This window comes from Mesoplodon bidens, assembly GCF_964165515.1.
Source record: "Mesoplodon bidens genome assembly, contig: HAP1_SCAFFOLD_49, whole genome shotgun sequence".
In the NCBI taxonomy this organism is placed as follows: Eukaryota; Metazoa; Chordata; class Mammalia; order Artiodactyla; family Ziphiidae; genus Mesoplodon; species Mesoplodon bidens.
The window spans coordinates 1,730,106-1,745,189 of record NW_027671810.1 but is presented as its reverse complement, the minus strand read 5'-3'; the positions used below and the strand labels follow the sequence as shown (position 1 = coordinate 1,745,189).

The window sequence follows — 15,084 nt, the reverse complement described above, 5'->3', positions numbered from 1 at the left end:
GTAGGAAGAAGTAGGGTCAAAACAAAAGATGGAAGATTGGAATAAAATGAGAAAACACTTTATTCTTAGATTTGAAAATACCAGATTGGTTTGTCAAAGGGTGCGTGTGTGTGTGTGTGTGTGTGTAGCATGTCCTAAAAGTCTTTATGCAGTTTAAGCTTCACTAACTTCAGAAAAATAAGTGCTACAGACTTATCCTCAAGATCTCGTGAAAGTTTAATTATTTACATTTATTTTATAGTAACTTTAGTTTTGTGAATGTTGAACAATGAATTCTTCATTTTAATTATTTGAGTCAGCCCCTCTGACTGAAGATGGTAACGGCTGACTGCAACAAAAAGCAAAATTCCCTATTCAACATTCACAAAACTGGATAAAAGAACTTTTAAGTTCTTTAGAACTGGGTTTGCGTAGTGAAAAGATTCTATAGGAAAGATGGATTTAAGGACATATATGATCCTGAGTATAAATGTGTGTGTACAAGCAAAAATTCCAGACAGTATTTCAGACACTTAAGGCAGTGGAATTGGTGAGACCCAAGTCAAGTTTCTATCAAACAGTAGACGGGACCCAGGTAGTATCTGGGTTACCGATGGGACAAGCAGAAAATTTCATTACTGTAAATATATGAAACCATGAAAGGATGGAGTTGGAAAATAGGATGGCAGGGTAGGGCAGAGGGACCTGGAAGGCCCAGCAGGGGCGGAAGGGGTTGCTGGACTGGTGGGTGGGGGAGGGGCCGTGGACACACCCTCTCCATGTTGTCCCCTCCCCCACACTCAGAAACCCTTTGTGACTCTTCAGTGCTCTGTGATGCAGGCCTGGGACTGCTCAATAACTTCAGTAACTTCAAGCAGCCTTGTGATTCAGAAAACGGAATTCAGAAAATGGAACGCTCTCTCATTTTTGAACAGCTTACTGACCCATGTCCGAGCTGTGACTCAACATCCTTGGATATTGACCAAAACCTCGTCGTCCTGTGCGGGTTGGGGTTGCTTCTTCTGTTCCTGTGGTACCTGGTGTGCTTGCCATTTTCAGCTATCTTTAGTAAAACCAAAGACATCCGAAAGGTAAGCAGCCCTGGGTGAGCCCCCAACGGAGATTCTTTATTGTTGTTTCCATTTCTATTCCCACATTTTGTGTGTGTGTGTGTGCATTTTTTTTATTAGTTTCTGCTTTATAACAAAGTGAATCAGTCATACATATACATCTGTTCCCACATCCCTTCCCTCAAGCATCTCCCTCCCTCCCACCCTCTCCATCCCACCCCTCCAGGCGGTCACAAAGCACCGACCTGGTCTCCCTGTGCTCTGCGGCTGCTTCCAGTGGAAGCCCATGTCCCATCTGAGTGTTTGGAGGACTCCAGGATAAAATCCCAAACAGTAATTCTGTGGCCCTGGGTTGGGTTATTTAGAGAGTTTGGGATCTCTGCAGGAGAACAGAGTTCCCCATTGCTTGATCATGCCTCACATTCTCATGTCAGGCATCACTCGACAAAGCCTTCCTTTGTGCTGGGCTGATCAGAGCAGCAATGCTGAGCCTCTGACCATAGGCTGGAGCCTGAGCTCCAGGATACAGGGTCCTATCTGAGGGACATGGACGTAACTGTTGGCCTCAGATGCTAGGCCCTCCTTGGGCAGATGACTTCTGACTGAGAATATCAAGTGTGGACCTCATAGTCGAAAGTCCTTCTTTGAGTTTGTCAAAGAAGAAAAAAATGGAAAGCATTTTAAACCTTTAAAATTGATAAAAAGAAGGAACATGAAGTTCTGTTAATTAAAAGAGAGTCATATTATTCATGGATAATGAATATCTGAGTTTCCTAGAGAAGAGTGAGAGAAATGAGCCCCAGCCCTTCATTCTTTTCTTTTGTTCTCAGCATCAGGGCAGAGCCAAGAGGAGAAGGAAAGGTGGAACACCAAAAGGTAAGGTTCTGCCTATCCCACCTGAACTCTCCAAGGGTGACCCTTCCTGCCTTTTCCAGGAGATCCAAGGTCCCTGATCTCTGAGGATGTCAACTGCTAGGTACAGTTTCTCTCAGAGACCAGAGTTCTCAGAGGAGAGGCTTGTGGGAAGGCAGTCAGAGCCTGAGACACTTCTCAGATTCCCTGCTCTGCTCATCGCTGGGCATGAAGCAGTGATGGACCTGGGCAATGGGTGTTTCCCAACAGGTGGCCAGGTGAGATGTCAAGAGTCAGAACTTCTGTGTCCTGACTTTGTAAAAGTCCTTTGACTTCCTGGATGATCAGATCCCTCTCTAAGGCAACACTGATCTCTGGGCTTCACATGGTGGTTTTGAGCATCACATGAGATAAAATGCATGTGAAAGTACTTTACAAGAAGCAACATACACATGTTAATATCACTGACCATTTGACCTCATCTACTAATTCTTGGGTCTTTCAGAGTCTAATATCCCAAGGGTTTCCCATAAGGGGACTCCTTTATTATCCCTATGCTTCTACCTTCATTACATATAACCCACTCTCCTGGTTTCTCAGGTTGGAGATGTCACCAGACAGAAACAGAGGAGAAAACGCAGCTGATTTCTATTCTGAAAAGGTGACTCTTTCCCCTTCTTTCCTGATCCCCCCTTAGCATGTTCTATGCAATTCCAGGGATTCAGTGCAACCTGCTGTAGTCATGGCAGGGGGTAGCATAGGAATGAGTATGTGATGAAGGCCTTGAGGTGAGGGCTACTGAGCATGTTGTGAACTCATGGATGTGGAGCAATGTGAAGGGGCAGCAGGCTTCCAGTGACCCCACCCCTGCCAGGCCAGCAGGTCCCCCTTTCCTTGTTCTGGTCCTGGTTGCACCTTTGTACTTCCTGTCTTCTGCAGCACCCTGGGCCGGCACAATGACACCACCCGCTTGCGTCAACTCTTATGTCCAGACCCCTTCTGTGAGGTGTGTAATAATGCAACTGCTGAGGTCAGTCGGCTGCTACTCCCAGAGGCCCTGGAAGATTCTACTTCTTCTGTGTCCCCGTTGGCTTCCACAGCTTCTGTGACTGAGTCATCGATTACTCTGTCCCCTGCCTTCTCAACAGTCCCTCCAAGGGACCTAACACCAGCCTCTCTGCTTGAGCCTACCACACTGCCCACCTCCGTTCTCTCCCCTAACCCAATGACCCCCTTAGCTGACTCTTTTTCACCCTCCCCATTGGGTCATTCTCTGGCACCAGAGCCTTTTCCTTCCTTGGATTCCAAATTCCCTGTGGACTACTCCCCACCCCAACCCCTTGCCTTTCCCCATCTCCTACCACGTGACACTCAGACAGCAGGTCCTGTTCTCCCACGAGAGGCCACTTTGTCTCCGGATACCGTTTTTTCTCTTGACCACACCCTTTCCCAAGATATCAACCCCTTATCAGATTTGTCCCAGGCAATGGATCACCCCGATTCTTTTGCTTGTCATCATGCACCACCAGCTCTGTCTGTTTCACCACAGCCAGACTGCACTTTATCTGTCACTCAATCTAAATCAATTGCCATCTTACTGAAGCCTGTTCCTGAGAACTCACTTCCAGAAAGCCCTGGTGTAATGTTCCAGCTAGAGGAAGATGTGGGGAAAGATCTGGGACACAGCCTAGAGAATGGCCCAAAAGATCACCTGTTGAATGACCCAAAGAGCTCTTCAGGTAAGGATCTGGGGTATGACTCTGAGAAAGACCTAAACAGTCAGATGGTGAGTCTCTCAGAGAAAAATTCAAGGGTGTCAGCAAACAGTCTAAGTCGGAGACAACTTGAAAATGTCCTAAAAGGACATTTGAGCAAGAAGTTGGAGGACATACATGAGGGTCGGCTCCCTGAGACTGTGCGTAATTCATGGCATGCTATCAAGCAAACATTGCTTCTTTCTGTGAAATCCCACACCCGAACAAAACAGAGAAGTTTGCCCTCATCAGTGGGTGAGGCCTACCCCCTGAATACCTTCCAGGACCTGACTTTTGTTGATTCCAGTCCACAACAGATGCTGGAAGCCCATATTAAAAGGTTTCATATGAGGATGTTGTGGGCCCTTCCCCGCAAGGTCCTTGAATCCATCCAGATCTTTAAATTGAAAGATGCCTCATGCCAGTCCTTGTGTCATGCCAACTTGCCCTCCTCAACCAATGTGATTTCTGAGGCAGACTCCAAATCTGGGAGCTTCAAGTCCTTGAGAGGAAGCTCTGCATCTCTCCATGGAGACAAAGTGGGAACAACAAATTCAGCCCCTGACCTGGATCGTTCTCTCCCTGCCACCTCACCTGTGGGCAAAGGAGGACAGAGGGTCCTGAGACAACCACGCTCTGATGTCAAACGTGGGCTGGCAGAGGGTGTTCAGAGAATTAAGGATGCCAGACAGACTCGTCTGCCTGTCTCCCTCTGCATCACAGGGAAAGCAGGTCCTAGACACATTCAACTAGCCAACAGAGACCCCCAAAAGCTGCTTGCAAAGCAAGCTGGGGCCAGATATGAGCCGAAGCATAAGAATGTGCGTTCCAGTGATAAAGGAGAAATGCAACGGGGCAAAAAGGTGGAGAAGTCAGAACCTGTTTCAATGCCCAGATGGTCTAGGGAGGTATTCACGGCTGAGGAGCTTGATACCCTTCAATTAAAAACTAGTGACATGTTGGCAACTAGCAAGCCAGGGAGCTCCCAAATGATAAATGTGAGTGAGAATAAAGTAGAACTACCATGACCACTGGAAGCCCCCCACCCAAATTACCAGTTCCCCAAGATCCTAAATCATTAGACCTTAAAGAACAACTGTTCAGTGAGTTGAACTTTAAACTGGAGAACAGGGAGCATAGCCAGGCTCAAGGCCAACCCACTGACACATCCCTTGCTTCAGATAACTTGACTTACGAGGCCTCACTGACTCATGCCCAGGGTGTCTCAGGTGGGGACATGGGAGCTTCCCAGGTGCTGCATGTCCATTTGGAGGACAGAGGAATCAGGATGGAGCAGCAGCAGGAACCTTGGGTCCCTAAGCATGCCTTAAGGAGGTGCCAGGATAAGAATTTCCCACCAACTGCAAAGAGAGTGAGCCCTCTGGAGCCCAAGGCAGAAGAGCTTGATCGAGGGGATAAAGGGTTCGGGACATCCCAACCTAGGAGGAAGAGTTTCCCTACTCAGGAGATGGTACTAGAGAAGACACTTGCGAACAAGTCTTCCCAGATGCTATCACAGAAGGGACAGCCTCTTCCTGAAGGCCATATCAGAAAAAGAACGAAGCACTTCTTGCAATGGCTTTTTTCTGGGATAAAATACAAAAGGCAAGAAGATGCCCAGGAAAAGGGCAGCCCCATATCAACTGTGCAGAACAGAGGCCTAGTTAAAAGTAGAGCTGCCTTGACTGGGACAACTGAAGCTCAGAAAATCGCGACAGGCATCAGGAAGTTCCTAGATGAGAAACCGGGGTGTCAGTATGCAATGGATGTCACCTACTCTCAAGAGCCCCTTCCTTCCCCAGTGCAGTTTAGGAAAACTCAGCAAAAGGCGCAAGTGCAGGTCTGGACAGAGCCTGTCCAGGGGCATCCTTTCAACCACAGGGCTCCCTCCTGTAAACTGACAAATATCAAGTCCTGCCATCAAGAAGCTATCTTTGCTGGCCAGAGTTATCCTCCAAGTAGTACAAGACAGATCAGAGATAAGAAGAGACACCCCCAGAAAGTTGTGGCATTCAAGGACCAGCGACTGTGTCACAAACATCCCCCACCAGTGTCCCACAGGGAGCCTGTGCCCCATCCAAGCCCCACCCGCAGGCGTCAAGCTGGCCAGGCACCCACCACTGCGCTCAGCACTGCTGAAGGCCCTGTGTTCAGACATCTGTCTCTACTGTCTAGACAGAAAACACTGTCCCAGAATTTCCAGGGATGAAGACTTCCCATCCAGAAATAACTCCTTCCTTGTAGAGATTATTGATTCTCCCCAATAAATATTTATCTAATAATAGTGTATCTTTTCTGTGTACTGTGTACTGTGTTGGGGGCATGGGTTTTGGGTAACTCAGGGCTTATGTGTAAGGGAAAGGAAGGAGATAGTTCAGCTCTTACTGACTGCTTCCTTTGGCTTTGGCTAAAAGGTGACCAGTCCTCTGGAGTTCTTGCTAAGAAATTGATATTGTGCCCCTTCCACCCCCGCCACCACCCCCGCCCCGCCCCAAAGCCCATTTCCTCCCTGATGAAATTTGAGGAGGTGGGCTTTGTCTTCTGCCGCTTAGCTTAGCCTTAATGAACATGTATAGCAGCCCACATATCCCCCCTCACTGAATGTTTTATATCCTTTAGAGAAGTAGGGGAGATAGGTCTTTTATACCTGAGGAGCGTTAAGTACAGGTATACTTTCTGAAAATAATGCTGAAGAAGAAATAACAGCTTAATCATTATTTAGAACTCAGTGACCAGAGGCTCCTACAGGGGGCTGAACCCTGAATGACACTATTTGGGCGGAGGTGCTGCTCTACTGGACCCTGGGCTACTTGCCGTAGGGTCCAGGAACAGCACAGCAGCTGCTTAAGAATCTGTTATGTGGGTCATGTTAATGTATCTGGAGAGCATACTTTAAACTTGACATGGAGGTTTCCTTACTAGAAAGGCACCCTGGGGAAGTGGTTCCCTTCCCGGGATATTTTTTCAGGCTGCTCAGTTGATGACTGGTTTTTTTTTGCAGAGGAAAAACACCACTCAGCTGTCCGTGGTAGGAATGTTGACCAGGCAGCCACCTACCTCCCAGGGTAAAATACAGCTGAGAGTAAGCAAAAGATGTCTTAAAGTGAGTGGGAAAGAAAGAAAAAGTGAAGGGAAAGAATGTCCTTACTGGTGGAACAAAGTTCATGCCTCATCATTCCCATATTCTGACCCTGTCCTGCTCCCCCATTCCTCAATCTGATCCAAGCACCATGTCCTTGAGGCTGACCAGAGAACTGCACGGCACACTGATGCCTTATATCAAAAAGGCATGGGGGTGTCTTTGAGTACTAAAACAGTATCTCCAAGGATGTCATCAAGATGGCATCCCCCTCTTTGGGGAAGGTGATCATGGTGCTTTCCTTCCATCTATGCTTGATGGGAATATACAAGATATTGCCCTTAGTGTGTACAGTTCACCAATCAAGATGAAGGTGCCACCACTGATATTAATAGCCTTGGTGGAGCCGTGGTACACCTCCCCAGGATACCTGCAGCTCAGGAACCAGAGGTGAGTCCTAGACTATGCACTGGGGTTATCAGACATTTGGGGGCTTACCATGGACCTCCTTGTTTTGGACAAGGCTGCACACATACCCACCCTTACAATGAGGTCTAGAGGGAAGGCAACTCTACTTGTACCGACTGGGACTCAAAAATAGGGTGAGTATCCTAGAGAGCACCTGAGGTAGTTTTTCCAGAAAGACTTATGGATACTGGGTGTTAAAACAAAAAAACAAAAATAGATGTCAACTACAGCCTTCTCTCACTACTTTTATTTTCTTATCCAGAGTTATGACATTGATCCTACAATATCTGAAGCTTATGGTCACACAGAGAAGGCAGATTCCGTGGAGCTCCCGGGAGAGGGACAAAAGGTGGGAGGGGGCCCAGGGTGGGGAACATGAAGAGGTGAGGAGTGGTGGAGGGCTCTAACCTCCATGTGGATAGACCTATCAGTAACCCAGCTTCCCCCTTCCTACATCATCTCATTTTTACTTCCATTCCAGTGCAGTCACTGCCACACTGTAGAGCTTATTACCAGGAACACTTCTGCCATCTGGAATAATACAGTCTGACATTCCACCCTTTGGCCTCATCCTCCATCCTCCCAGCTTACATACTACTTGTTAATTTTTCAACTTTAGGTCGTTTTTCCACTTACTCTTCCTCTATCCACCAAGCTCTTGTTTTCTTTTTCTCTCTCTCCAAGGTAGGCTTGGTGGTCTATCAGGTAAGCAACATTTAAAAAGCTCCACTACAAATAGGTCCCATCCAATCACCTTTAATCCTTCCCGTCTGGCAAAATCCCCTATCTCTGCCTTTTCCAGAAATACCTTCCCATAAGTAGCTGATGACTATTGGATTAAATCTCACAATCAAGTCTACTGATGCCATGATAAATTCAGCCCTCATGCTACCTGGAAATAATGCAGCCATTCCACAAATTCTTATTCCATGCTTACTAACATGTGAACAAAACAAATGGAACTTAGGTCACTGTTTCCTTAGTCCATTTTCTCTCCAGTGCTACTCAAATCTATTTCAAATCTCCTTCACTTTTCTCAAATTTAGGCCATCTCCACTTGCTCAGCAGATGTGCCAAACCACCATTCACAGAGGAACTAGAAGTCATGAGATGGGAAATTTTCATCAAAATCCTTAAAAAAAAAATTTCCCATTCCTCCTTTCCTTCTTCCTTCCTGTTATATGGAAAGAAGTTTCTTTCCCAACGTCAAAGGAATTACACTTCCTGAAATTTCCTTATTGAGAGATAGCTAAACTCTAGTCTTGATGGACTGATCACCCTGGCCAGGTATCCTTTTGCTCCCTCCCTCTCCTTATGAGTCACTCTACATCTTTTATTATTTTTAAAGCTTTTTAGTAAAAAATGTTTAAACATGCACGAAAGCAGACAGAACAATGTAACCTCCCATACACCCCTCACCCAGCTTTCACAGTTATCATTTGGCATGTGTGCTACATCCCATCTTTTACACTATGATTAAAGTGCAAAAGCCCATTTAAACACCTTGTCATCTATCTCTTAAGACATATGCTATGTGCCCACGTCAGAGCTCTCACATTTCTTTGATACTTATCACCTGTGGTACACAGTTATTCACAACAGATGTACACAGCATTGGTGACAAAAAAGCATTGTGCTTTAGAGGCTCTGGCAATCAGTTCTGCTCTGCCTTTTAGTCAACCCTAAGGAGTCATTTGAATGAATTCCTCCCTCAACCCCATATAAGAAGTAATCTTACAGGTCAAATTCAGTGCACAATATTGCTTCCCTTAATCACACAGTAACTATAACATGCAGAGAGAATAGAAGTAGTAAACTGTGCATGTTGATAAAGACTTGACATTACTATATGTGTTTTCAAATATTTACAAGAAAATATTTTTCCTGTCACATAGTTAAAATGAGCTATTGTGTTCCGAGTTAAACACAGTAGATAAAACACACTTGTTTATCTTCTCTCTTTCCCCAAGTGCCATTAAAAGCAAGAGTAGATGAAAAAAAAAGTAAGAGTAGGTGAAAAGAGGTTCAACATCTCTAGCCATCAGGGAAATGAAAACCAAAGCCACTATGATATAACACTTCACACACACAAGAATGACGAGAAACACAAAGTCAGATTAAAACAAGTGTTGGTGAGAATGCGGAGAAACTGGAACCCTGATACACTGCTTGTGGGAATGAAAAATGGTGCAGCTGTTTTGGAAAACAGTCTGGCAGCGCTTCAAAATGTTAAACATAGAATTACTATGTGACCCAGCAACTCCACTTCTAGGTATGTACTCAAGAGAAATGAAAACATATGTCCACACAAAAACTGGTAAACAAATGTTCAAAGCAGTATTATTCATAAGAGTTAAAAGGCAGAAACAACCCAAATGTCCATCAACTGATGAATGGGTAAATAAAATATGGTATATCCATGCAGTGTAATACTTTTGGCGTTAAAAAGCACTGATACATCCTACAACATGGCTGAACCTTGAAAACATGCTAAGTGAAAGAAGCCAGTCACAAATAACCACGTATGATTCCATTCATGTGAAATATTCAGAATAGGGACGCCAAGAGAGGACAGAAAGTAGATTAATGGTTGCTTAGAGCTGGGAGATGAAGGGTGGCGGGTAATAGCTAAAGGTTACGGGGTTCTTTCTGAAGTCATGAAAATGTTTTTAAAATTGTGATGCACATATCTGTGAGTATACTAAAAATCATGGAATTACACACTTTAAATGAGTAAATTGTATGGTATGTGAACTATATCTCAATAAAACTATTCAAACAAAGGATTTAAAAAGAATAAGTGCTTAAGGATGACTAGAAGGAGAGAGGATACAACAAAAGATGTCAACACATTTTTGGAAGATGGAAATCTGGTGGAGGAATGGTAACTGGCGAGCAGAGCAGACGAAGTGCTGGCAAACCAATTCACACCACAAAACGCCAGAAGACGGATGACCTGGTGGCACCAGATCAGAAAAGCCAGGGGTTCCATGCTGTAAACACGTTGATTTTTTTCCCTTCTTTTTTTTTTTTGTATTGTGTTTAATTTAAAAACATTTGTTGGTGGGGAGGGTGTGGTGCTCTTCTTCAGCATTTTGTAAAATCCTGTTGAAATGTGCAGAGGGTCCCAGGTTTCTTGCCTGGGACAGAATGTGAGATAACTTTTAAAGCTGGCATTACACATTTCTGGGGTTTGGGTATGGTGATGGTGGTAGCTGCAAGAATCAAAGGCAGAAATCTCAAAGTTTAGGTAAAATCCAGGACAGCAGGCAATGGTCCATTTTTTAAATGTATTTATTTGAAAATAACTAAACTTGTGGAAAAGATGCATGGATGGTAAAAACTATGTACCCTTTATCCAGACTTACCTACTAACATTTTGACCCATTTGAGATCTCTCTCCTCTCTCTGTCTCTGTTTCTGTCTCCTTCCCTTCCTGCCTCCACTCTCTCTATATATGAATACACACACACACACACACACACATATATGAAAAATATGCATACATTTCTGAATACTTGAAAATACATTTCATGCACCATGCACCTTCTCCTTGAATATTTCATTGTGTATTTAAGAAAAAGAAGATTCTCTTACATACAGTACAGTTAGTTTTCCCCTTCAGTAAATTTAACAATGACATAAAACTTTTAACTAATCTCCCATTCATATTCCATTTTTGTCAATTTATTGAGTAATATCCTTTGTGGCTTTGTTTCAAAACCTCCATTACAGGATTCAGAATCACAGACTGCATTTAGTTGTCATGTGTTTTTAGTCTCCTTTAATCTGGATCAGTGTTTCTCAGTCTTTCTTTTTTTATGACAAGGCCACTTTTTGAAGAATATATTTGATGTGTCATTTTTATGACCCCTTCTATCCTGGAAATTCTTTTGGTGGAGCTTATATTGCTCAGACTTTAGAGGATGTTTTTTACAGTTGTGAATCCTAGGGACCTCAGGGACAGTCAGGACCAAACTTTCTATAAAAAAAAAAAACAATACCAGAGATACAAAGATATGTGGAGGGGTTTTTCTGAACAGATACACCTCCTGCAGTCAAGGGAGGAAGGTATGTGAGATGGAGTGGGCTTGAAATGGACCCTCCTTTTGGGTACAGACAACAGTGGAGCTGTGGATGCAGGAGAAGACAGGTAAAGAAAGGAGCTGTCATTACTAGTATCCTCCTCATAGGGGAGGGAGAGAATTAGGTATCTGGGGTCAAGACTGATTCATCAGACTCAACGAGGGAATACAGGCAAGCAAAGTAAGGAAATGACACAGCTTAATTTCAGCAGTTTATAATCTAAATAATGAAGGCACAAGGGCTACAACTATTAAATGACTAGCATGGGGAGATGAAATAAATACATATACACATCGACAAAAATGACATCATTGTTTAAAAAGGTATGGAGATGCCAACAGGAATTTTGGTGGCAAGTAAGAAAGTAGATGGGGAAAAAAATCATAAAACTTTTCATAGAAGAAGTAACCATGAGTGTGATTCCAAAAAGCTAAAACGTATTGCTAAATATTGTGCTCATTAGAAGTTATGTTAAAGAGAAGCCCACTCCTTAAATCAGGGTGTGTTTGGGCCTTCGGGTTGTGTTCTGTAAAATAAAGAAAAAAATTTTAAATGTTTTGAGAGGGATTTTTCAGAAGAGGGAGCAAGCAGCAGGATGAGACACTGTATGGCTGGAGGAGGCTAGATTTGAGAACCTTAGGGGGCTAAATAGCCAAAGAGGGATTTCAGGAAAAAAAGAACTACTAAAGCTTTTTAAGTTGTTTGCCATAGGTTCATGGGTGTGCCATGCCCTTGTTTCCCTTTTTGTCATGCTTCCTGTTCACTGGTACAGGCTACTCTGCACTCTTACACTTTTTGGTGAATGTGAATTCTTTTGAGGAGATATGGGGGCGTATATTTCTTCTGACTATGTTTCTGGCTTCATACAGGTGAAAACACATTATGTATGAGGGGAAGCTGTAGTTGAAGGCTTGGAGGTAAAAATCCCTCGGCATAGAAGAGTTTTAAATATTATGTGGGGTCCAAAGGTAGATCACCAAGCAGTAAAAGGGTCTCAGGTAATATCTGGGTAACGTGTGGTATAAATAGAAATTTTCACTAAGGTAAATATATGGTATGTAAATGTGTGGGTTGGAAGGTGGGTTAGAGGTATCTAAAGGGCCCTGGAGGGATGGATAGATCTGCTGGGTTGGATGGTGGGGGAAGGATTGTGGGTTTCTCTCTCTTGTGTTGTCCCCTCCCCCACCCTCAAGAACCTTTGGTGTTTCTGCTTAACCTCTGTAATGTGGGCCTAGAACTCTAGTCTAGAATGTGCACTTTCAATGCCCAGATGCTTGAGGCAGCAATGCACTTCTGATGATCTGGACCATCTTCTTTGTCTGAGGAGCCTTACTGCACCATGGCTGAGCTCCAGCTCAACTTCCTAGGTTTTCCCATCCTTGCCTTTGTGTATTGGGTGGGGCTCCTTCTTCTGGCACTGTGCTACCTAAGGAGGAATTCATGTTTCCCAATATTCTGGAAACAGGGAGAAATCGATCAGGTCAGCAAACCAGAGTCCCTCAAAGATATTAAATCTTTTCAAATAGATGCATTCAATGGTATCAGTTTCCCTCTAAGTACTGCTTTTTCTGCAGCTCACAAATTTTGACAAGTTGTATTTTAATTTTCATTTAGTTTAAAATATTTTTCTCTTGATATTTCTTCCTTGACCCATGTTTTAGTAGCATGTTGTTTACTCTCCAAACATTTTGGCATTTCCAGCTATTTTTCTGTAATTGATTTCTAGTTTAAGTCCATTATGGTCTGAAAATATACTTTGTATGATTTCTATTTTATATTTGTTAAGGTGTGTTTTGTGGCCCAAAATGTGGTTTATTTTGGTCAGTGCTCCATGTGTGCTTGAGAAGAATGCATATTCTGTTGTTGGATGAAGTATTCTACAAATGTCAATTAGATCAAGTTGATTGATGGTGCTGTTTAGGTCAACTATATCCTTACTGATTTTCCGCCTGCTGAATCTGTCCATTTCTCATAGAGGGGTGTTGAACTCTCCAAAAATAACAGTGGATTCACCTAATTCTCCTTGCAGTTGGACCAGTTTTTGCCTCATATTTTGACAGTCTGTTGTTAGATTCTTGTGTCTTCTTGGAGAGTTGACCCCTTTGTTGTTATGTACTGCCCCACTTTATCCCTCATAACTTTCCTTGCTCTGAAGCCTGCTTTGTCTGAAATTAATATAGTTCCTCCTGCTTTCTTTCATCAGTGTTACCATGGTACAGTTTTCTCTTTCCCTTTACTTTTAATCATCTGTGTCTTTATATTTAAAGTGGGTGTTTTGTAGACAACAAATAATTGGATCTTGGTTTATCCACTGACAGTCTGTCTTTTAATTGGTGAATTTAGAACACTTACATTTAGTGATTTTTTTATATAGTTGGATTAATATCTGCCATATCTGTAACTGTTTAGTATTTATTATGTGTATTCTTTTTTTCTTCTTCTCTTTTTCTGCCTTTTCTGATTTTAAACAAGCACTTTATATGATTCCATTTCTCTCTTCTCTTAGCATGTCAAGTATTCTTCTTTAAAAAATATTTTCATGGTTGCCCATGCATTTGTAATATACATTTACAACTAATCTAAGGCCACTTTTATACAGAACATTATACCACTTCATAGGTAGTGCAGGTTCCATTATAACAGAGTTCCCAATTCCTCCCTCCTGTCCCTTGTAACACTGATGTCATTTATTTCACTTATCCATGTACTATAATCACCCCATACACTATCATTAGTATTATTAGGTCAACTGAGAATAAGAAAAATAAAAGTTTTGTTTTACCTTCATTTATTCCTTCTTTTCCCTTCCTTTATGTAGAGCTGAGTTGTCCTTTTCCTTCTCCTTGAAGAACTTTTTAAACATTTATTCCAGGGCAAATCTGCTGCTGATGAGTATCTCAGTTTTTGTTTGAGAAAGTTTTTATTTCTCCTTCACTTCTGAAGGATAATTTCACTAGGCACAAAGTTCTAGGGTGATTTTTTTTTCTTGCAACACTTTAAATATTTCACTCAATTCTCTTCTTGCTTGCATGGTTTGTGATAAGCCCATAATTCTTATCCTTGTTCCTTTAGAGGTAGGATATTACTTTCTTCTGTATTCTTTCAAGATTTTATCTTTCAGCTTCCTACAGTTTTAATAAAATATGTCCAGGTATAGACTTTCTTCGTATTTACATGCTTGGTGTTCTCTGAGCTCCCACAATCTATGGTTAATCCGTCATTAATTTTGGAAAATCCTGGGCTGTTATTTCTTCAAATATTTCTTATTCTCTCTTCTCTCTTTCTTCTCCTTTTGGTATTTCAATTACATGTATATTACACATTTTGAAACTGTCTCACAGTTCTTGGATATTCTGAGTTAAAGGTTTTTTTAAAAATTCTTTTTCTCTTTGCATTTCAGTTTGCAAAGTTTCTACTGACATATTTTCAAACTCACTTACTCTTTCCCTGGCCATAGGCAATATACAGATGAGCCAATTAAAAGCATTCTTCATTTCTGTTATAGTGTTTTTGGTTTCCAACATTTCCTTTTGATTCTTTCTTAGAGTTTCCCTCTCTCTGCTTATTGCTCATCTGTTCTTGCATGTTTCTGCTTTTTCCATTAGAGCCCTTAACATGAAACGATGGTTATTTTGGATTCCATGTATGACAATTCAAAAATCTCTGTCATATCTGAATGTGGATCTGATGCTTGCTTTATCTATTCAGACTGTTTTTTCTTGCCTTTTTATCATACCTTGTAATTTCTTGTTGAAAAGCCAGACATAATGTATTGGGTAATAGGAACTGAAGTAAA

The 15,084-nt window shown here is 42.5% G+C and overlaps 1 protein-coding gene across 1 annotated transcript in view; it reads left to right on the top strand.

The window, feature by feature from the left end:
• Window positions 1–576: 576 nt before the first annotated feature.
• Window positions 577–15,084, top strand: part of LOC308611009 (spermatogenesis-associated protein 31D4-like) — a gene marked incomplete at its 3' end in the record, with an annotated part of 236,282 nt that continues 221,774 nt past the window's right edge. Inside the window, 1 exon segment of the mRNA XM_081259960.1 lies at window positions 577–1,070. Coding sequence (XP_081116086.1) covers window positions 636–1,070 — 435 coding nt within the window. The 5' untranslated portion in view covers window positions 577–635.